Genomic DNA, 24,922 nt, shown 5'->3' with positions numbered 1-24,922 from the left:
AAGAGGCACAGGCTACACCTTCTTTTGGAACGCACGTGGACCTGAAGAGAGATGTGAAGCTGGAGTTGGGTTTGCAGTGAGAACGGTGGTTGGCAAGCTGGCTGGACACCCAAACGAACGATCAACTTGTGATGATGAGACTCTATCACAAGGGAAAAAGTTGGTTGGTTGAAGTTAATTTCGAACAGGTGTGCAATTTCAATGTGCTACATAACATATTTTTTGCCACTCTTGCTAGCGCCTATGCATCCACAATGAACAACCCAGATGAGATCAAAGACAGGTTTTGTGCTGTCATCACCACTGTTCCCAACACAGACAAGCTCATCACTCTAGGTGACTTCAACATGAGTGTAGGCTGTGACAGCATCGCCTGGGATGGTCTAATTGGGAAGCATGGAGTCAGTAACTGCAACAGCTCCTACATAGTCCTACAGACCTGCTCGGAGCATGACCTGCTGATCACAAACACGGTCTTCCGTCTACCCACCTGTAACAGTACGTCGTTGATGCATCCCCGCAATGGCATCTCGTTAAGAATGTCATCATCAGGAAGAGAGACAGGCTGGATGTACGTGTCACAAAGGCCATGTACGGAGCTGAGGGCGGACAGACAAATGTCATATCATCGCTACGCTCTGACTACGTATCCTGCTCAAAAGATGGCCACAAGGCGTGAATGCACCAAAACGCCTGAATGTCAACAAAATGAAGGTAGACACCGTCAAGCAGTCCTTTGCTGCCCCTTGGAAAAACACTTAGAGCCCATCGTGCTGGATAACCAACATGTGGAAGCAGCATGGGGAAAGCTCTGTAAAGTGGTGTACAACACAGCCATGGAATGCCTCGGGCCTACCTCCAGACGACGCAAAGACTGGTTCGACGAGAACTGTGCTGACATTACTCAGTTGCTGTAAGACAAGTGCTGTGCCTACAAAGCCCACGTTGATGATCCGATGACAACAGTCAAGAAAGTAGCAGAGGAATATGCACAGCACCATCCAGCTAAAGCTGCGTTAGATGCAGGTCTCGTGGCTTAACAATAAAGTTGATGATATCCAAGGACATGCTAACAGGAATGACATAAAGGAATTATATGAAGGCCTAAAATAAATCTATAGTCCCACCACATCTCCTCAGTGCAGACGGATCTACTCTCATCACTGACAAAGACAAGATCCTTGAGAGATGGGCTAAACATTTTTGACAATGTACTAAACTGCCCCTCCACCATTGTCGCGGCCATTAAACTGTCTCCCACGAGTTCCTGTCAACGAGACGTTGGATGTCATGCCAACCTTTGAGGAGATCCAAAAAGCAATCTGCCAGTGGCAAAACAACTGGCTCAGACTCGATCTCAGCAGAGATCTACAAAGACGGCGGCAGGGCGCTGACTGAGAAACTCCATCGATTGTTCATATTCATATGGCAGCAGGAGACACTTCCGCATGACTTCAATTATGCCTCCGTTATACAAGCGCAAAGTAAATTGCCAGGCCTGTGACAACCACCATGTAATCTTCCTGCTGTCGGTCGCAGGCAAAGCCCCTGGCCTGAGTGCTATTAAACCTGCTCATATCTTACCTTGAGCAAGGTGAGATACCAGAGAGTCAGTGTGGCCTCCGGAAAGATCACAGGACTATCGACATGGTGTTGGCTGCCAGGCACCTTCCAGAGAAGTGTCAGGGACAGCACACTGACCTGTACTCCACCTATGTCGATATTACCAAGGCCTTCAACGCTGTTAGTGGTAGGGTTGTCCTGATACCAATCATTTGGTACCGGTACCAAAATGTTTATTGATAAATTTAGATACTTTTCAAAATAAAGGGAACTACAACAATTTTTAATATTGGCTTTGTTTAACAAAAAATCTTACAATACATTAAACATGTGTTTCCTATTGCACTCAAAGAACAATTTTAGAAGGTTAAATATATATATTAAAAGGCATTAAACACATTGGACTGTTCTTGTTGCACTCAAAGAACAATTTACAATGTTCAATATTATTAAGTCTGCCATAATCAAGGATTAAATTTGAATAGAATAAAACATTTTATTGGCGTTATATTAAATTCTTCATGATTTATGGTTGCCAATCCTGGTCTGGGCTTTAAGAAAAATACAGTTATTAGTAAATACTAAAAACAAAACTATGGATAAAAAAGTACACAGATAAGCCATGTAGCAGGTAAAACACACATTGTAAAAGATAAAACACAAATTGTAGGAATTTGTTCCAAAATGTAGTTGTTTCACTTGCATTAGTTGATGCTAATTGGGTGATTTTAACTCCGCTAATATTTGGCATCAAGCCAAGCAGCTGTGTGCGCATCTACACTACCGTTCAAAAGTTTGGGGTCACATTGAAATGTCCTTATTTTTGAAGGAAAAGCACTGTACTTTTCAATGAAGATAACTTTAAACTAGTCTTAACTTTAAAGAAATACACTCTATACATTGCTAATGTGGTAAATGACTATTCTGGCTGCAAATGTCTGGTTTTTGGTGCAATATCTACATAGGTGTATAGAGGCCCATTTCCAGCAACTATCACTCCAGTGTTCTAATGGTGCAATGTGTTTGCTCATTGGCTCAGAAGGCTAATTGATGATTAGAAAACCCTTGTGCAATCATGTTCACACATCTGAAAACAGTTTAGCTCGTTACAGAAGCTACAAAACTGACCTTCCTTTGAGCAGATTGAGTTTCTGGAGCATCACATTTGTGGGGTCAATTAAACGCTCAAAATGGCCAGAAAAAAATAACTTTCATCTGAAACTCGACAGTCTATTCTTGTTCTTAGAACTGAAGGCTATTGCACAAAATTGTTTGGGTGACCCCAAACTTTTGAACAGTAGTGTACATATCTACATGTGCACAACAGGGGAGCTGGTTAACTATATTACGAGAGTAGCGTTTGTGTGTTTGCGAGAATGGCAATGTGTTGGGTGAGTGACATCAATGAATGTGTGGGCAAGTGAAGAGAGAGAGTGGTAGCGTGTGCACTGTGCACTGCACAGTAAAGTGAATGGGTACGGCTGTGTCCTGCAAAACTAATATTAAAGTGACTGTCACAAATCGACGGCCTCGTCATTCCGACCTGAAAGCAGAGCTCAGCAGACCCATTGCTGGGTAAAGTGAAGGGTGCAAAGTTAGAGAGCTAGTTAACATTTAAATGTACTCCAATAAGGACACAAGGTTGGTCTTTTCTTGTATTTTAGTCAAGTCATTTACAAAAGGTGAACATGGTAGGCTATGTGCTACTAGGAGCTAAGACAACAGCTGAGCACACAAACTAGACATATGGAATATGTATCCTTAATTGAACAATATTGCAATCTAAAACCACACATTTTTCAATATAAACAAGTATCAAATACTTATTGCTGCATATTACTTACACATATAAAGTATCCAAGGCAGAAGCAGATAGAAAGTACCCAATAACACATGTGTCCGCATTATTCAATTTACTGTGGCATGAGCTTATTTTTATGAGTCATTGTGGCCACTAGGTGTCACCAAAAAAAAATACCACTCCACTTAAACTTAAAGACAACATATGTCCATTATAGATAGTTAATATTAAGTAGGTTAGTGTTTTTATACCAACCATTGTTCTCTGTTTGACTAATTTCACTTGATCAAATGTTTTCTATCATTCAAAACTACAAAATAATGAACAAATTGTATGATTTCTGCTGATATTGTATCAGATCAAAACATCGGTATCGGCCTTACTCAAGGCTCGAGGTTGTATAGGGACACCCTTGTTATTTGTTATATGTCTATATCATAAGAAGACTTTATGTTTTTAGATTTTAGGTTTCATACCAAAATAAAAAATACCTGTAGAGTCACACAAAATAAAAGCAAGATAAAGATGTTTTCAGGCCAAACACAAATATTAGCAAGAGCAACAAATCATATCTTGGACTTCTCAGGTTTTTTCCTCAGTTTAGTCATCAGTTGAAACTTAAGTTGTGTGTGTGTGTTTTACATTTTGTTTTCGTATACTTACAGTAACAAATGTACATTAAATGTATTTTTCATTTGTGTTTTTTGTCGCCATATAGTCTGGTTTGGTGTCACGTGACAACCCAGAGCAACTTATCATTGCCCTCGAACCTGAGGCGGCGTCAATCTATTGCCGCAAGCTACGTCTCCACCAGATGGTGGACTTGAGCAACCAGACCAATCAGAATGGCTGTAGCCCTACGGACAATGTGGGAACTGCCATGACTCAAGGTACTACACAACACTTGTACTAGGCAAGTACTTTTAACTACTTTTACATATGTGTACTGTAACTGACCATGTGGACTATTTTCTTCCCAATGTTGATCCTCAACTAGCTTCTCCAGGCCACGGTAAACAAACCTTAATTGTACGCTTCATCCATTTTCTACTGCTCATTTTCAGCTCATATTCCTTTATTTCACACTGACAATTTATTTTATACTTATATTCAATAATTTTTTTCACTCATATTATTTTATTTTACAATCATATTCATTTATTTAACATTCAAATTCATTAATTTACACTCATATTCATTAATTAACATTCATTTTAATTTATTTTAGACTCAAGTTTATTTAGTTTACACTCACTATCATTTATGTTTTACCTACTACAGCCATTTGCAACATTTTACAGTGATATTAATTTATTGTACTCTCACATTCATTTATTTTTACACTCACATTCATTTATTTTACACTCATATTAATTTACTTTACATTCACATCCATTCAGTTTATACTCATTTGTATTTATTTTACACTCACATTCATTTATTGTACTCTCACATTCATTTAATTTACACTCACATTCATTTATTTTACACTCATATTTATTTATTTTACACTAGCAATTTATTTTACACTCATGCATGCCAAACCAATCATTCTTTATTCTCTTTTTTTGTCCTTTTCTGGCCCTTTCCCGTAGTACTTTTCAAAGTAGCTGTACCTAATATATACTTCATTGAGGTTAAGTCCTGCGTTTAGTTTCAAAACAGAAAATTAAATACCGTATATAGTTAGACTGCATTAGAAAGAAATTACTTTGGAACCCATTTAAGTCCATTTTATGTTTATGTTGACATCTTGTCGCTGTAGACAAACTCTTCAAGTCCTTTTCTTATTGTTACGAGAAAAGTGTCCGTTTAAGTTGGCAAAACAGTCGACATAAGGTGTAATTGTATGTACATGTAGTTTTTGATTATTTTTTGTCTTGAACTTAATGAATACATTTCCTCCTAATGGCGAAAAAGCATGTCAACAAACTGAAAAATGCTTTATTATCACTCATTCTTCTTGTGACTTTGTCAATAGAGGTTGGTAAATTGTTTTTGGTTATGTCTGCGTAAGCGGTTGTCGACGCGAGTCAGCCAATCCAAAGGCTGTTAACCATACTTGCCAACCCTCCCGAATTTCAGTGCCTCTCCCGAAAATCTCCCGGGACAACCATTCTCCCGAAAATCTCCCGATTTCCAGCCAGACAACTATATTGGTGGCGTGCCTTAAAGGCACTGCCTTTAGCGTCGTCTCTCACCTGAAAAGGAGACTATTATATACTGTATGTCTCCATTATCCATAGGTTTATCTATAACCCATAAAGTAGGCAGGCACGGAACTATTTCTCAGCATGTGTTTATTACAGCCGGCACGTTAATACTGTAGCGGCTGGCTATGGGGTGTTAGCCAATGACTTTGGCTGGGGGGGCGGGACTCCCGGGAGAGATAGGGAAGTTACGTTGTTAATAGGAAGTGGGTGTTCGAGTTTTGCCGGGAAAAGGTATAGACAGACATTGGAGCTGTTGTGTGGTTGAATTACATCTTGTGAAATAAAGACAAGACAAACAAAGAAGTCGTATGAGCCTACATTCCTGGGATTATTACAATACACTGACACACAACATCTGGATTCCCATCATTCCGTTCTCATTTGCGGATGTTTTCAACAAATCCGTGAAGGATATGTTCCCGGATTCAGAAATCGCTCGCCAGTACTCAAATGGCAGAACAAAAGCTACTCAAATAGTGAAAGGTAAGTGTTATTTTTTATAAGAAATACTTTAATTTCAGTGAATTCTAGCTATAAATATACTCCTCCCCCTTAAGCCCGCCCCCCGGCACCGCCCCCCCAGACCCCGCCCACCCCCAATCTCCCGAAATCGGAGGTCTCAAGGTTGGCAAGTATGCTGTTAACTTAAATGGGTTTTACTGTACTGTTAATTTTCTGTTTGTCTTCACATCCTAAAATCAGTATGCTTTAGCAGTTTGCGCTAATTCAATCACTGATGTTTGTTTTATCTCCTTACAAATATAGATGATGCTTCTTCACTCGTACATTTGCGTGTGTAATAAAAACACGTCATGTAATTATTCAGTAGCTCCAGGATGTTGCACTGTTGCGATTGCACTAATTCAAACAATTACCGCAATCATGATCGGCCTCTCAATTTTGTCCAATCCCCTTGATTTTCCTGCATGTTTTGGCCAATCCAGTTTGTCCCAGCAGCACTTAAATGCAACTTCCTTGTTTACATAACAGAGATGTTGACGTGTGATTATAATGTCTCATCGTCTCTCAAATAACAATAAAAATTAGGGCTATAGATAGCTCTCAATCAATCAATCAATCAATCAATGTTTATTTATATAGCCCTAAATCACAAGTGTCTCAAAGGGCTGTACAAGCCACAACGACATCCTCGGTACAGAGCCCACATACAAACTCAACAGTTTTCAAATGCTTCTAATGTGCAGAGGTAAATGTGTTGGAACATAAATGAATGTTTAAGATGGACAAACACTTTTCAGATGTGTCGCAAACAACACAGCAGACAGTGGACTATAATAAAGACTCTGTGCTGTTTGGTGCCAGCAGATAGAACACACTGTTTAAGAGATGTAGGTAAATACACTAAAATAATACACTGTGATTAAAGAATATATTTAAAATTACAGTAATAGTATACAGTTGCGATCAAAAGTTTACATACACTTCTAAAGAACATAATGTAATGGCTGTCTTGAGTTTCCAATAATTTCTACAACTCTTATTTTTTTTGTGTTAGTGATTGGAGCACATACTTGTTGGTCACAAAAAAACATTCATGAAGTTTGGTTCTTTTATGAATTTATTATGGGTCTACTGAAAATGTGACCAAATCTGCAGGGTCAAAAGTATACATACAGCAATGTTAATATTTGGTTACACGTCCCTTGGCAAGTTTCACTGCAATAAGGCGCTTTTGGTAGCCATCCACAAGCTTCTGGCAAGCTTCTGGTTCAGTTTGGGACCACTCCTCTTGACAAAATTGGTACAGTTCAGCTAAATTTGTTGGTTTTCTGACATGGACTTGTTTCTTCAGCATTGTCCACACGTTTAAGTCAGGACTTTGGGAAGGCCATTCTAGAACCTTAATTCTAGCCTGATTTAGCCATTCCTGATAGGCCATTCCTGATGGGCCTGGTTAGCGCCGTGCATGGCAGCTCCCGCCATCAGTGTGTGAATGTGTGTGTGTGAATGGGTGAATGTGGAAATATTGTCAAAGCGTGGAAAAACGCTATACAAGCACAACCCATTTACCATTTACCATTTCTTTACCACTTTTGATGTGTTTTAGGGGTCATTGTCCTGTTGGAACCCCCAACTGCGCCCAAGACCCAACCTACGGCCTAATGATTTTAGGTTGTCCTGAAGAATTTTGAGGTAATCCTGCTTTTTCATTGTCCCATTTACTCTCTGTAAAGCACCAGTTCAATTGGCAGCAAAACAGGAACAGAGCATGCTTGACAGTAGGTGTGGTGTTCTTGGGATTAAAGGCCTCACCTTTTCTCGTTCAAAAATATTGCTGGGTGTTGTGGCCAAACAGCTCAATTTTTGTTTCATCTGACAACAGAACTTTCCTCCAGAAGGTCTTATCTTTGTCTATGTGATGTCAGATGAAACACAAAATGAGCTGTTTGGCCACAATACCCAGCATTATGTTTGAAGGAGAAAAGGTGAGGCCTTTAATCCTAGGAACACCAACCCTACCATCAAGCGTGGTGGTGGTAGTATTATGCTCTGTTCCTGTTTTGTTGCCAAAGGAACTGGTGCTTTACAGAGAGTAAATGGGACAATGAAAAAGGAGGATTACCTCCAAATTCTTCAGGACAACCTAAAATCATCAGCCTGAAGGTTGGGTCTTGGGCGCAGTTGGGTGTTAGCAGACATCCATTGTTTAATTTCATTAAGACATGCCTCCAGCTGACTACAATCCGGCGTGTTGGTCAGCTTTAGGGGCATGTAGAGTTGGGTGTCATCAGCATAACAGTGAAAGCTAACACCGTATTTGCATATGATGTCACCTAGCGGCAGCATGTAGATGCTGAAGAGTGCAGGGCCAAGAACCGAACCCTGTGGAACTCCACACGTTACCTTAACATAGTCTGAGGTCACATTGTTATGGGAGACGTGCTGCATCCTGTCAGTAAGATAAGAGTTAAACCAAGACAAGGCTGAGTCTGCCATACTAATATGTGTTTTGATACGCTCTAATTAAGTTAAAGTTAAAGTACCAATGATTGTCACACACACACTAGGTGTGGCAAAATTATTCTCTGCATTTGACCCATCACCCTTGATCACCCCCTGGGAGGTGAGGGGAGCAGTGAGCAGCAGCGGTGGCCGTGCCCGGGAATAATTTTTGGTGATTTAACCCCCAATTCCAACCCTTGATGCTGAGTGCCAAGCAGGGAGGTAATGGGTCCCATTTTTATAGTCTTTGGTATGACTAGGCCGGGGTTTGAACTCACAACCTACCGATCTCAGGGCGGACACTCTAACCAATAGGCCATTGAGTAGATAAAATATTATGATCGACGGTATCAAAAGCAGCGCTAAGATCAAGAAGCAGTAACATAGATGACGCATCAGAATCCATCGTTAGCAATAGATCATTAGTCATTTTTGCGAGGGCGAGGGTGATTTGCCCTGAAACCGGATTGAAAGGGTTCACAGAGATTGTTAACGCTAAGTGTTCATTTAGCTGCTGTGCAACAATTTTTTCGAGGATTTTCGAAATAAACGGAAGGTGAGGTCAGGATCGAGGTTAGGTCTTTTGAGCAGAGGATGAATCACCGCTTTTTTGAATGCTAGGAGAACAGTGCCAGAGGAAAGTGATACGTTTATAATATTTAGCACTGATGGACCTAATATTACAAAAAGCTCCTTGATAAGTTTCCCAGGAAGTGGGTCAAGTAAACATGTTTGTTTTATTCCATTTGTATGTGTACCTCAAAACCACACATAAACAATATACCGTAAATTCTACATGAAAAGATGGTACCTTTTTTCTTCCCTTTGAACCCTAAAATGGTACGGATAATTTATGGATTTTTCTTCACTGACGGCCATAATGCAAATATTTTTTTAAAAACAATACAAGCAAAGAAACTGAAAAGGTGTGTTATTATTTTGCTAAGGTGTTATCTTTTGGATGAGTTTGCCTGCTGCAGTGCCAGTCTTCCATCCATCCATTTTCTACCGCTTATTCCCTTCGGGGTCGCGGGGGGTCGCTGGAGCCTATCTCAGCTACAATCGGGCGGAAGGCGGGGTACACCCTGGACAAGTCGCCACCTCATCGCAGGCAGTGCCATTCTGTTTATAGCTTTTAGGATTGGATAGGATACAATAGAATTGTATTTATTCCACAATGGGGAAATTGCAACCAGAAGTAAAAGTCTTCTCGTTGTCCATAGCGTTTTACTCGTTTGGATTCTTCATTCATCACTCCATGCTACGTTTGTAAGTTTTACAATATAACTAAAACAATTCTTACTTACTAAACCGTTCCATGTGTGATGTCTGTAGGAGTGTTTTCATGCATAAAAGTATGTGCTATTGTAAGGTAATGAAGCGAGTGTCATTGGCATTTGCTAATATGCTAACACATTTACGAGTGTCTATGTTAGTATTATTAACTTACAATGGCATTCTTTTTGTATTGTTTCAGTGTCGTAAAATTCACTAAAACGTCACTGTGGAGTTATTGAGTCTGTTTATTTGATTGGAGAGTTAGTTGTTTTGTTTGATCAGCCATTTTACAAACACGGTTTGGAAACAATTAAGATATGTAAATAAACATTTACAAAACATGTATGTATAAATACAAACCCCGTTTCCATATGAGTTGGGAAATTGTGTTAGATGTAAATAAAAACAGAATACAATGATTTGCAAATCCTTTTCAACCCATATACAATTGAATGCACTACAAAGACAAGATATTTGATGTTCAAACTCATAAACTTAATTTTTTTTTTGCAAATTATAATTAACTTAGAATTTCATGGCTGCAACACCCAGTAGTTGGGAAAGGGCATGTTCACCACTGTGTTACATGGCCTTTCCTTTTAACAACACTCAGTAAACGTTTGGGAACTGAGGATACACATTTTTGAAGCTTCTCAGGTGGAATTCTTTCCCATTCTTGCTTGATGTACAGCTTAAGTTGTTCAACAGTCCGGGGGTCTCCGTTGTGGTATTTTAGGCTTCATAATGCGCCACACATTTTCAATGGGAGACAGGTCTGGACTACAGGCAGGCCAGTCTAGTACCCGCACTCTTTTACTATGAAGCCACGTTGATGTAACACGTGGCTTGGCATTGTCTTGCTGAAATAAGCAGGGGCGTCCATGGTAACGTTGCTTGGATGGCAACATATGTTGCTCCAAAACCTGTATGTACCTTTCAGCATTAATGGTGCCTTCACAGATGTGTAAGTTACCCATGTCTTGGGCACTAATACACCCCCATACCATCACAGATGCTGGCTTTTACACTTTGCGCCTATAACAATCCGGATGGTTCTTTTCCTCTTTGGTCCGGAGGACACGACGTCCACAGTTTCCAAAAACAATTTGAAATGTGGACTCGTCAGACCACAGAACACTTTTCCACTTTGTATCAGTCCATCTTAGATGAGCTCAGGCCCAGCGAAGCTGATGGCGTTTCTGGGTGTTGTTGATAAATGGCTTTCACTTTGCAAAGTAGAGTTTTAACTTGCACTTACAGATGTAGCAACCAACTGTAGTTACTGACAGTGGGTTTCTGAAGTGTTCCTGAGCCCATGTGGTGATATCCTTTACACACTGATGTCGCTTATTGATGCAGTACAGCCTGAGGGATCGAAGATCACAAGCTTAGCTGCTTACGTGCAGTGATTTCTCCAGATTCTCTGAACCCTTTGATGATATTACGGACTCTGAAGCTGGACGCCGAGATGAGCGGTCGCACTCTCTTTCGCTCCCGATCGGGAATTCAAACAACTGCTCGGATTATCCCACACTTCCTCCTTTTTCTACTGTGGATCACGGATTTATATTTTAAACCTCCTCGGATACTTTACCCTCTTGAAAATGAGAGTCAAGAACGCGAAATGGACATACACAGTGACTTTTATCTCCACGACAATACATCAGCGAAGCACCTTGGCTTTGGAGCTAACGTGTTAGCATCATGCTTGACTGCACATCGAGGCAGAAGAAACATGCCCCTGACTGGAAGGATAGACAGAAAGTCAATAATACTACTATTACTTCTACTATCAGGAGACACTGAACTCAACCCTGGACCTGCAACAACACGGTTAATGTTGTCCCGACTGGCGAAGACTAGCAATGCTACTGCTAGCGTCGCCATCGAAGCTAACTCGGTTACCGGCTCATCTCAGCTCAAGCTCACCTGTGCTCCAGCGATCGGCGGCTCGGCAGAGGACTTCGCCCCGTTCTCGACACGGTCGGAGGCTCGGCGGCTGCGGTGGACGGCGACCCAGACATCGGTGATTGCGGGGAACTGCACGAGATGGCGGGGGTCCACGCGGTCCCAGACGGTCGAGGACGCGGCATACACAGGATTTAGAGGCGCCTTTACACAAACATTTTCGTTATTGTCTTTCTCTTTGTCTTCAAAAAAGCCCGCCAAAAGGAAACCCAACCCCACCCCCAGCAACCCTACCTGGCCTCCCCCTCTACCCCTCTCCAACTCCGCCCCTCCCCCTCCCTCCCCCTTCACCTGGAGGACGATTAATATGCCTCTCTCTCTCTCTCCTCTCTCTCCTTGCTCTCCAACTTCAACAGCAATAATAACCAACAATTTTTCTGGTCAGTACCACAACACAGCGGACTCTGATGCTCTTTTTGGTTCCAGTGGACTACACATCATCCACCTTAATGTGAACAGCCTCTCTGGAGCCAAACTTGACCAAATCAGAGAAATGTTCCTCAACACGAAGGTAAAAATCTTGTGTTTCTCTAAAACCAAATTTGATCAAAGTATTTCTGACTCAGAGATAGAAATAGAAAACTTTTCGGTTATCAGAAAGGATAGGAATAAACACGGTGGGGGCGTTTGTATGTATATTCACCAGGATATTAAATACATAACTCGCACTGATCTTAACCACAATGACCTGGAATCTGTGTGGGCGGAAATCAAATTTAAAAACGCTAAGCCGGTACTAATAGGGACTGTTTATAGACTCCCTAATCAGAGTGATTTCTATGGGGCTTTGGAAGAATGCTTGGCAGGGACAGACAACGTGGAGAAAATTATAACTGGGGATCTGAACACAGATATTTAACGCAAAGATGCGCCTGTCTTCAGATCCTTCAGCAAGTTTTGTAATCTGCACGGTCTTTCCCAGCTAATAGCGCTACCCACAAGGGTGTGTGATTCCACCCAATCAACCATAGATCTCATTCTCACTTCAGACCGGCCTAAAATAAAAAATAGTGGGGTCATGATCTGTGGTCTTAGCGACCACTATCTAACCTTCTGCACCCGTAAAATAGCTAAACCTAAAGCCAATGGCCACATAACAGCCCAATCCAGATCCCTCAAAAAATACTCCAATGACAATTTCAATTTAAAATTAGATGAGTGGGACTGGTCCCCTGTGCTCGCGAGCAACCTGGTCGATGTTGCTTGGGATCGCTGCAAAACGGCGTTCCTAAAGATACTAAATGACATGGCTCCCGTGAAAACAGTCAGGATCAAAGCCCGCTCAGAACCATGGATGAATCCGGACCTATTAGCTGCCATAAAAGACAGAGACAGGAAATACTCTGAATACCAAAAATGTAAAACAGAAGTAGATAAACAACCCAATAATATCAACCTCAAATTACTCCTTTCAACTCTCAAAAAGCAATGCAATAAATTAAGAAATAAGTCAACCAACCTGACTAAATCCTTAAAAAAAATTACATTAACGACAAAATAGAGGAAAACACAAATAAGCCACGTGAGCTCTGGAAAATTCTCAACAACCAGCTTCCTGGTTGCAGCCAGAAACTTAAAACAAGACTCACCAACATCAGCATCAAGGAGGGTGACTCCCTCATTACAGACAAAATGGAGGTAGCTAGCAGACTTAACATCTTTTTCACCAGCATAGCCGCAACTCTTGTCAACAAGCTGTCCCACCACTCTGGTCGCTTTGGTGTTGAACACATTAAAGCCTTCAACAGAAAGCTAGGAGTATCCAACGATGATTTCAAATTAGAAATGGTCACAGCTGATGAGGTGTTTAAAAAAAATTGAGCGCGCTTCACCCTAACAAGGCCACCGGCCTTGATAATATTCCCTCCAGATTCCTCAGAGACTCTGCCTCCATCATTGCCCCGATCATCACGCACATAATAAACCTATCAATTACACAAGGCCAAGTACCAAAAGATTTTAAGATAGCAAGAGTAACTCCCCTCTTTAAAAAATGAAGCAAATTGGAACCTGGCAACTACCGACCTGTTTCTATTCTCAGTTCCGTTTCGAAAGTAATGGAGAAAATAGTTTATGAACAGGTCGATAGTTACCTTGCCACTAATAAACTCATGTACAAATTCCAGTCCGGCTTCAGGACTAACCACTCCACTGACTCATGCCTTCTCTATCTGACGGACCACATCAAACATGAGGTGGACGCGGGCAAATACTGCGGCATGGTCATGCTGGACCTTCAGAAGGCCTTTGACACCGTTAACCACGCTATACTGTTGGATAAGCTCAGAGCAATCGGATTTAACAGAACCTCATGGAGCTGGATGCAATCTTGCTTGGAGGGGAGGGAGCAGGTGGTAGAGGTGAACGGCACCGTGCCCCCCCCCCCCCCCCCCCCCCCCCCTCTCGGTGAGCTGTGGAGTCCCCCAAGGCAGTATATTGGGACCTTTACTGTTCCTAATATACATAAACGACATGTCATCGGCATGCGACTGTGAATTGTTTTTGTTTGTGGATGACTCTGCCTTGCTGGTATCCGGCAAGGACAAGTCACAGGTGGAGAAAATCCTCAGTGCTGAGCTCTGTAGAACTTGCACCTGGCTCGCTGACAACAAGCTATCCATACACTTGGGTAAAACAGAATCCATCCTGTTTGGGTCCCACATCAAACTTAAGAAAGTCAACGACTTCACCATAAAAGTAGGTGACATTGTTATCACCAGGAAAGATGAGGTCACCTACCTAGGTTCCATTCTAGAGGCTAACCTTTCCTGTGAGAAAATGGCAACCAAGGTAATCAAAAAGGTTAACCAACGAGCGAGATTTCTCTACAGAATTTCCTCTCTGGTCAACAAAAGCACCTTGAGGATTCTGGCGGGAACTCTCGTTCAACCCTTTTTCGATTACGCATGCACCTCCTGGTACCCCAGCACCTCCAAAACCCTCAAATCTAAACTCCAAACATCTCAGAACAAGCTAGTCAGGTTACTTCTAGACCTCCACCCCAGATCCCACCTCTCCTACCCACTTCTCTAAAGTGGGCTGGCTCAAGGTGGAGGACAGAGTTAAACAACTTGCACTGAGCCTAGTCTATAAAATCCGCTACACCTCCCTGATACCGAAGTACTTGTCAAACTACTACCGCCATAACCACAACACCAGGGGGAGCTCCACTAACCACGTTAAACCCAGATTCCGAACTAACAAAGGTCTTAACTCATTCTCTTTCTATGCCACATCAATGTGGAATGCGCTCCCAACAGGTATAAAAGAAAGGGCATCTCTATCCTCCTTCAAAACCGCAATAAAAGTTCACCTCCAGGCAGCTACAACCCTAAACTAACACCCTCCCCGGATTGCTAATAATCAAATGTAAACAATCAAATGCAGATACTTTTTCTTATGCCTTCTGATCTCTCTCTCTCTCTCTCTCTCTCTCTCTCTCTCTCTCTCTCTATCTCTCTCTCTCTCTCTCTCTCTCTCTCTCTCTCTCACCACTACTTGATGTCCATATCCTCCCCCCCGCCCCCCCTCCACACCCCTGATTGTAAATAATGTAAATAATTCAGTGTGATTATCTTGTGTGATGACTGTATTATGATGATAGTATATATGATAGTATATATCTGTATCATGAATCAATTTAAGTGGACCCCGACTTAAACAAGTTGAAAAACTTATTCGGGTGTTACCATTTAGTGGTCAATTGTACGGAATATGTACTTCACTATGCAACCTACTAATAAAAGTCTCAATCAATCAATCAAATCCCTAAATTCCTTGCAATAGCTGGTTGAGAAAGGTTTTTCTTAAACTGTTCAACAATTTGCTCACGCATTTGTTGACAAAGTGGTGACCCTCGCCCCATCCTTGTTTGTGAATGACTGAGTATTTCATGAAATCTACTTTTATACCCAATCATGGCACCCACCTTTTCCCAATTTGCCTGTTCACCTGTGGGATGTTCCAAATAAGTGTTTGATGAGCATTCCTCAACTTTATCAGTATTTATTGCCACCTTTCCCAACTTCTTTGTCACGTGTTGCTGGCATCAAATTCTAAAATTAAGGATTATTTGCACAAAAAAAATGTTTATCAGTTTGAACATCAAATATGTTGTCTTTGTAGCATATTCAACTGAATATGGGTTGAAAATGATTTGCAAATCATTGTATTCTGTTTATATTTACATCTAACACAATTTCCCAACTCATATGGAAACAGGGTTTGTAGCTCATTTCACAACATACAGTATATACCTGCGGCTAAAAGTCAGATGCCTCTAATATATGGAACAATATTTTTTCTTCAAAAATGTAGTGATTGTAACCCGATATTTATAGTCCAGAAAATATGATACTTATGTATGACACAGTTAGCGTTGCTCCACATTGGTTTGACAAACCATTAATACAACAAACAATTAATACAAACATTATCTCAAAGAGGGCAGCACGGTGTCAGAGGGGTTAGTGCGTCTGCCTCACAATACGAAGGTCCTGAGTAGTCCAGAGTTCAATCCCGGGCTCGGGATCTTTCTGTGTGGAGTTTGCATGTTCTCCCCGTGACTGCGTGGGTTCCCTCCGGGTACTCCGGCTTCCTCCCACCTCCAAAGACATGCACCTGGGGATAGGTTGATTGGCAACACTAAAATTGGCCCTAGTGTGTGAACGTGAGTGTGCATGTTGTCTGTCTATCTGTGTTGGCCCTGCGATGAGGTGGAGACTTGTCCAGAGTGTACACCGCCTTCCGCCCAATTGTAGCTGAGATATGCTCCAGCGCCCCCCGCGACCCCGAAGGGAATAAGTAAATGGATGGATGGATGGATTATCTCAAAGACAAAGTTAGTTCACAACATATTTACCGTATTTTCCGGACTATAAGCCGGTACTTTTTTCCCACGCTTTGTACTCTGTGGCTTATAAAATGATGCGGTTTGTTTATGGATTTTTCTTTGCTAACGACATTAATGTTTTTTATTCAACAAATAGTCTTATAGAACACCGACAGACACACTGAAAATGTGTGTTATGGTTTGCACTATGGGGCCAACTTCTGGGCAAGTTCGCTCACTGCAGGTGCTTTGAGTTGAAAATAAATAAATAAATGGGTTGTACTTGTATAGCGCTTTTCTACCTTCAAGGTACTCAAAGCGCTTTGACAGTATTTCCACATTTACCCATTCACACACACATTCACACACTGATGGCGGGAGCTGCCATGCAAGGCGCTAACCAGCAAAGGGTGAAGTGTCTTGCCCAAGGACACAACGGACGTGACTATGAAGGTAGAAGGTGGGAATTGAACCCCAGTAACCAGCAACACTCCGATTGCTGGCACAGCCACTCTACCAACTTCGCCACGCCGTCCCTGGTTGAGAAAGGTTTTAAAATGTACTTCCTGTTTCTTTCTTTGAACCAGAATGGTAAATGGGTTATACTTGTATTGCGCTATACTACCTTCAAGGTACTTAAAGCGCTTTGACACTATTTCCACATTCACTCATTCACACCCATATTCACACACTGATGGCGGGAGCTGCCATGCAAGGCCCTAACCACGTCCCAACAGGAGCAAGGGTGAAGTGTCTTGCCCGTAGCGTTTCTGCTCGAAAGAATTCTTCACTCATCACGCCAAGCGTTTATAAGTATTACAATATATCTAAAACAATTCATACTTACTAATCCGTACCATGTGTCATGTCTGTAGGAGTGTTTTCATGCATAGTTGTATCTGCTATCGTAATGTAATCAAGCTTGCATCGTTAGCATTAGTGAATATGCTAACACGTTTACAAGTGACTGTGTTAGTAATATTAACTTAGAATGACATTCTTTTTGTATTGTTTCAGTTTGTAACCTCACCAAAACCTCGCCGTGGCCTTATTAAGTAAGTTTAGCTGATTGGAGAGCTAACTTCCTCAGCTAGTGTGTCAATGATGATGACTTCCATTTTGTTTGATCAGCCACCTTACTGCTCTGTGACATGCACTGTTTGGAATCAATTAGAGTATGTAAATAAATATTTACAAAATCTTTCGTACTGGTATATATCTGCGGCTTTTACTGTAGTCCGGTGCGGCCAATATATGTAAACATATTTATTTCTTCTAAAATTTGGTGGGTTCTACTTAAATATCGGTGCACTCTATAGCCCGGAAAATACGGTATTTACTTACATATGATGGCTTGCCAAAGTTCTCCCTAGTCAAATGTAAAAACGTGTGTTTAGATGTGAACACATCAGTGCTGCTCTCAAAATGTTTAAATTGCCTGCTGCAGACAAGCAAAGAAAAAGTTACCAACAAATAGTAACAGAGACAACGCTGACATCTACTGGTAAAAACAAAGTAAAAACAACGTTGCAAATTAGGTAACTTGGAAGTCCAGAAAAATGATCACTGTTGTGAAAAGTTGTTTTCTTTTGTCCTGTCCAGCTTCTCAGGTAAACCTATGCTCAGATTTACTTTACAATAGAGAAGTGTGGGATATTTCTCTTGTTGCCTTATTTGTATTTGACTTTATTAAATGGGTTTATATTAGGAGGGGATAGAAAGAGAGAAAAAAGGAAGACGGAGGGGAAAATTGCGGGGACAAGAGGGGGATAAGACAGACAATAACCACAACCACAAAAGAACAGCATCAGCAAACACAAGCTAAATAAGAGCTCTGAGAACCTCAGGGAGTGTTCTGCTAGAGTCAGGACTAAACATGGTGAAACTGTGTTTCAGTTAATGCTCCGAAAATTTAAAACAGTGTTGCTTTTTACAAAGTAGGCTTTGCTGCATATCAAATCAAGCACTTTTACACTCACGGCGGCTGAAGAACAACAGTGGCTCATCTTTAGTTTTTGTGTCCTGTCCAGCTACTCAGGCAAATCATATTGTTGTAGATGCCCATATTTATTGTACAGATTTACTTTAAAAAAGAAAAATACTTCTCTTGTTGCCTTATTTGTATTTGACTTCATTAAATGGATTTATATTCATGTTTGGCGCAGCCGGACCGGAGGAGGAGGGGATAGAAAGAGAAAAAAAGGAAGACAGAGGGGGAAATTGCGGGGACAAGAGGGGCATAAGACAGAGACAACAATAACAACAGAACAGCATCGGCAAATACAATATGTACAAATATGATACGAAAAGTGATAGCAAATAAGCAGTTAATGAAGTAAATATAGAAAAGTGAAAAGTTTAACATGAAGAAAGAAGACAATTTCACTTTAATAAAATGTTGCATCACAACTTTACAGCAGTCAAGTGAGAGCTCAAAAACAAACAACCCAACCTTCACAATAAAAGTCCTGTGCTGACCAGACTGCAAGTCAAAATTGTTTAACATTTTTTTATTTAGAAAAAAAAAATGTTTAATTCTTATATTGTTTATTATAATACTGATTTATTTATTGCTTGCTTGTGTTTGTTGAAAAACACAAAAGAAGAGGACCTTGAAAAAATAACTATAATAAATTGCAATTTTGAGGAAAAAAAGTTACCAATAGATTATTTTCCAAAATCATTCAACCGTAATACAGTATGTATACATACAATATCGCACAAAAGTCAATAATTTTTATTACAATACATCTTTTTTAAGGGATAATACAAGAAAGTTAAAATAAGTTTGGAAATACTTTAGAGTACTCAGTGTACAGCTAGTATACAAATGTTCATTTCTAAATAATCTGTGATATAATCTGTGATCCAAACTGCCCTGCAGTGTTTACATGTGCAAATATGGACAGCCAGTTAACATCTAAATGTCTCCAATAAGCACACACATTTGGTATGTTATTTTATTTTAGTCAAGTCTAGGGCTGCAACAACTAATTGATTAAATTGATTAAAATCGATTATAAAAATAGTTGGCGATTACTTTAGTCATCGATTCGTTGGATCTATGCTATGCGCATGCGCAGAGGCAATTTAATTTATTTATTTATTTATTTTTGTTTTTTATTTTTTTAATAAACCTTTATTTATAAACTGCAACATGTCCAAACAGCTGAGAAACAATAATCAAAATAAGTATGGTGCCAGTATGCTGGTTTTTTCAATAAAATACTGGAAAGGATAGAAATGTAGTTTGTCTCTTTTATCCGATTATTAATCGATTAATCGAAGTAATAATCGACAGATTAATCTATTATAAAATTAATCGTTAGTTGCAGCCCTAGTCAAGTCATTTACAAAAGGTAACGATGGTAACAAATGTGTCCGCATCGTTCGACTGCAACATGGGCTCAACATCATGAATTATTGTGGCCATTAGGTGTTGCCAGATAAACAATTATCACTCCACTTCAACTTAAAGATAACATATGTCCATTCCAGACAGTTAATAATAAATAGGTTAATGTTTATCATACCTTCTATTGTTCTCTGTTTGAATAATTTTACTTGATCAAACCTTTTCTACAATAGCATCCCACACTACAAAACAATAAAAGTATGTTTGATTCCTACTGGTATCGGTATCTACTTATGACAAGCATTGTCCATGGCAACAACTCAGTAGAAAGCAGAGAAATAATAATCAACCATGGATTAAAAAAAATGCTTGTAATAAGAAGAATACAGAAAATGTATAGCACAAAGAACTACAGAGGCAGAAGATAAGTACAAAAAGTATAAAAAACAAGCTAACAAACATACTACGATCATGTAGAAAATAATATTACAGTGAATTATTGGACAGGAACAAAAACAATATGAGAGCGACATGGGGCATCCTCAATAGCATTATTAAAAAATGGCACTGAGAGGGATTACCCACAATACTTCTTAGACGGAAACAAAAATAATGACAACATAAAGGAAGTAGTTGAAAGCTTCAATAATTACTTTGTAAATATTGGACCAAAATTGGAAGAAAGGATTCTAGACCCAGTTTCAATTGAGGACTAGACATCATAGATAGAAATCCCAACTCAATGTTCCTCAATAATGTGAGACAGGAGGAAATAGTTATAATCGTGAAAAAAAGCAAATCTAAGACTTCAACTGATGGTAATGGAATTGATTTGGCAACGATAAAAAAGGTTATTGTAGAGATCTCAGGACCATTAATGTATATTAGTAGGTACATTTCCAAACAAAATGAAAATAGCTAAAGTTGCACCAATTTCTAAGACTGGAGATAAACACCAATTTACAAATTATAGACCTGTTTCTTTACTTCCACAATTTTCTAAAATCATTGAAAAACTGTTCAATAACAGATTAGAGAGTTCCACAAACAAAAATAGAATACTCGAAGAGAACCAATATGGATACAGAGCTAATATTTCAACTTTGATGGCTTTAATTGAAATTACAGAAGAAATTACCAATGCAATAGATATTAAAAAATGTGCGGCAGCAGTGTTTATGGATCTAACTAAAGCATTTGACACAATTAATTACAATAATTTAATCAAAAAACTAGAACGATATGGCATCAGAGGGTTAGTCTTAAACTGGATGAGAAATTATTTAACAAACAGGAAACAATATGTGAAGCTAGGCGAACACACATCTACAACGCTAAATATATCCTGTGGTGTACCTCAGGGATCAATACTAGGACCAAAATTATTCAATCTCTATATAAATGACATGTGTAAAGTTACAAAAGATTTAAAGTTAGTATTATTTGCGGATGATACAACTGTGTTTTGTTCAGGAGAGAACACACAGAAGATAATACAAATAATAACAAAAGAAATGAACAAATTAAAAAGATGGTTTGACAAAAACAGACTATCTTTGAATCTCAGTAAAACTAAAATAATGCTATTTGGTAACAATAGAAGAGAAAGTCAAACAAATACAAATAGACGGAATAGGAAATTGAAAGAGTAAATGAAACTAAATTTCTAGGTATAATGATTGATGATAAATTGAACTGGAAATCTCATGAAAAAATATACAACATAAAGTAGCAAGAAACACGTCAATAATGAATAAAGCAAAACATGTTCTAGACCAAAAATCACTTCATATTCTCTACTGCTCGCAAGTGTTACCATATCTGAATTCCATCCATCCATCCATTTTCTACCGCTTATCCCTTTTGGGGTCGCGGGGGACGCTGGAGCCTATCTCAGCTACAATCGGGCAGCACGGTGGTAGAGGGGTTAGTGCGTCTGCCTCACAATACGAAGGTCCTGAGTAGTCCTGGGTTCAATCCTGGGCTCGGGATCTTTCTGTGTGGAGTTTGCATGTTCTCCCCCGTGACTGCGTGGGTTCCCTCCCGGTACTCCGGCTTCCTCCCACCTCCAAAGACATTGGCAACACTAAATTGGCCCTAGTGTGTGAATGTGAGTGTGGATGTTGTCTGTCTATCTGTGTTGGCCCTGCGATGAGGTGGCGACTTGTCCAGGGTGTACCCCGCCTTCCGCCCGATTATAGCATATCTGAGTTATTGTGTAGAAATATGGGGAAATAACTACAAAAGTACACTTCATTCATTAACGGTGTTACAAAAAATATCATTTAGAATAATACATAATGTTGGATATAGAGAACATACAAACCCTTTATTTATTGAATCAAAAATACTGAAATTCCACGACATAGTGAATTTGCAAACAGCTAAAATTATACACAATGCAAACTGTAACCTGCCACCTAAGAATATACAACAATTCTTCTCAAAAAAAGAGGAGAAATATAATCTTAGAGAAAAATGTAATTTAAAACATTTGTATGCACGTACAACACGACTTTCAGTATATCAGTATGTGGAATTAAATTATGGAATGGATTGAGCAAAGCAATCAAACAATGTATTAATATGATCCACTTCAAGAAAGTTTTCGAACTTAAAGGGTTTACAAAGTACAAAGAAGAAGAACCTTGATAAACATTCTGAATTTATTTCATCCATCCATCCGTTCATTTTTTCAAAATAATCTTACTCATCTCACCGTATGAAATGTAATTTACTTCACCTAGTATTATTTATTTATTTTTATTGTGATTACTTATGGAGTATATTGTAAATAAATTGAGAACAGGAAGTGAACAAAAGTTTTAGCAACTTGTTACGTAAAAGAAAAGGGGTAGGATTAAATAAGCTCTGCTTCTTCCTACTCCTTTTCGAACATGTTGAAAAGAGAAACTGGAAATTGTGATGTATCATGTTGTATGCTTGCATGTTCGAAACAAACTCAAACTCAACTCAACTCAATTTTGGTGAAGTGAAAAAGTTGTATTGGGACACCCCTACCATAAATGTTAATTTTTCACTTGCTGAAATTCTGCGCCTTTTGGGGCTACGGTTGCACAATACTTTTCAAACTGTGATTACAAATTCATAAAATTACAAGCAGATGCAATGTTATTGGATACAAAATTAATCCTTAAAACATTGCAACTGTACCTGCAACTTTTTGAAAATGCTGTCACGAAATCAGGCATTTTAAGCATCCAAAAATCACAAAAAAAAGACCACGAAATCCTGGAGGCACTGAGTCACACATGGCTCTTCCGGCAAGTAATAATGACAGTAAATACTCTTAACAGTGAAAATAATCCACTGAAACAGGAGTTAAATTGCAGAAATAAATAATAGAAGTGATGGGACGAGCAAACATGTTTGACTGTGAACGCGCCCTAATGTTTTGTTTTATTTTGAAGGAATGTTTTTGGCACAGGTTTGTTTGCCATGCAACTCTGCACTTTTTGCCTTGCACACTATTTGATGCACGCAGCTTGACCAAGCAGACCTTCACACCCTGAACACACACTAAAACTCTCTCTTTCTTGTTAACAAGCAGCTAAGGAGCATGTGCGGCGCAACCGGCAAAGTCGCACCTTTTTGGTGGAAAATGTCGTAGGGGAGCTTTGGTCGGAGCTGGAAGAAGGTAGAGTCTCTTTTTACTTGTCGTTGTTGCCTTCTGCTTCTTTTCCACAGTAACTCCTTCATGTTTCCTCTTCTGCACTTTGGCCTTTAGACTGACATCTATTGCACTCACATTTTTAGGCATCTGCATAAGAGTTGTAAAAAACATCCTCAATGGCAAAGACTACTTCCTGGCTTCGGAAATGCACTGTAGTCTTTACACTACTGCCATCTAATGTCTCGGAATTGCAAATGCATGCAGAGTCCACGATATAATAATTGCAAATGATTATCAGACATGGAAGAAAACAAGATATAAACTCAACAGCATAGTTGATATTGTCAGCTCAGTACTAAATGTTATATAACAAATAATGTATTTTAATATTAAACAAATTAACACATGAACGCACACAAAAGTACCGAAAATTGGTACTGTTGAGTACCGGTATCGATTCATATGCACCAAGTACTGGTACCTTATCAATTCAAATTTGAAAGATACCCGTACTGAAGTGGGAGTCATGGCTAGTGATAGTGCCAAGGAGCTTGAAATGAATATTTTGTTGTTAAAATCTTCTGTTTGGGAACACTTGGCTTTTACATTGAAATATATAAACAGAAAATATGTTTTCTTGCTTTACTTCAAATAAACTATACCTTAAAGGGGCGCTGTTATGCAAAACAAACTTTTCTTACCTATAGGTACCTGCTGTTGGGTATTTGGGATCTGCATAAGTCCCAAAAATTTGAAAGTGGAGGCATCGCAGAGATATTTATAAAATAATCTTGCCTGCTATCATACTTCCTCCAAACAAGGCGTTTGGAATTTGCACAACCTGTGATGTTTTTCGCACCAATGATGTCACCGGGTTATCCATATATGGAATACATTTTGCCAAACTGCATTGTAGTCCAACACTGTAGTCAATAAGCTCCTGATTTTTCTCTATCCCCTTGTTTTAAGGCAGACTGGATCTTACATGCACATGCACCCTCCACTGTTGACATTTCTAATAAAAACGTAGCATATATTTCAAACTTAATCCGTCAGTGTATAGATGTGCTAAAAACTACTACAAAGATGGCAGGCAGATGATGTTGTGGAATTGGAGGCACGTAAATAAGACTGCCCACAAAAATGGCGTATCATGAAGAGGCGGTCAAAAAGCGGCTTAAAAAGGGTCTGTAAAACATATTATATGCAACATTTTGACCAAAGACCCACCATTACATGTTCTGTAGACCAGAAGGAAGGTCCCAAATTAACCTAAATGGTGCCATTGATAAAACAAGTGCCCAAAAGTGGGTTG

The 24,922-nt window shown here is 39.6% G+C and overlaps 1 protein-coding gene across 6 annotated transcripts in view; it reads left to right on the top strand.

The window, feature by feature from the left end:
- Positions 1 to 24,922, top strand: part of hspa12a (heat shock protein 12A) — a 178,586-nt gene that overhangs the window by 135,145 nt on the left and 18,519 nt on the right. For 2 of the 6 annotated variants that reach the window (XM_062058911.1, XM_062058906.1), the window contains exons 7-9: positions 4,083 to 4,254; positions 4,362 to 4,376; positions 23,542 to 23,631. In XM_062058911.1, coding sequence (XP_061914895.1) covers positions 4,083 to 4,254; positions 4,362 to 4,376; positions 23,542 to 23,631 — 277 coding nt within the window. The remainder of the gene's footprint in view (positions 1 to 4,082; positions 4,255 to 4,361; positions 4,377 to 23,541; positions 23,632 to 24,922) is intronic. The other 4 variants (XM_062058907.1, XM_062058910.1, XM_062058909.1 and 1 more) reach the window with 4 other exon arrangements.

This window comes from Entelurus aequoreus, linkage group LG09 (genome assembly GCF_033978785.1).
Source record: "Entelurus aequoreus isolate RoL-2023_Sb linkage group LG09, RoL_Eaeq_v1.1, whole genome shotgun sequence".
In the NCBI taxonomy this organism is placed as follows: domain Eukaryota; kingdom Metazoa; phylum Chordata; class Actinopteri; order Syngnathiformes; family Syngnathidae; genus Entelurus; species Entelurus aequoreus.
The sequence above is the reverse complement of the archived record's forward strand: the minus strand, read 5'-3'. Positions and strand labels throughout refer to the sequence as shown.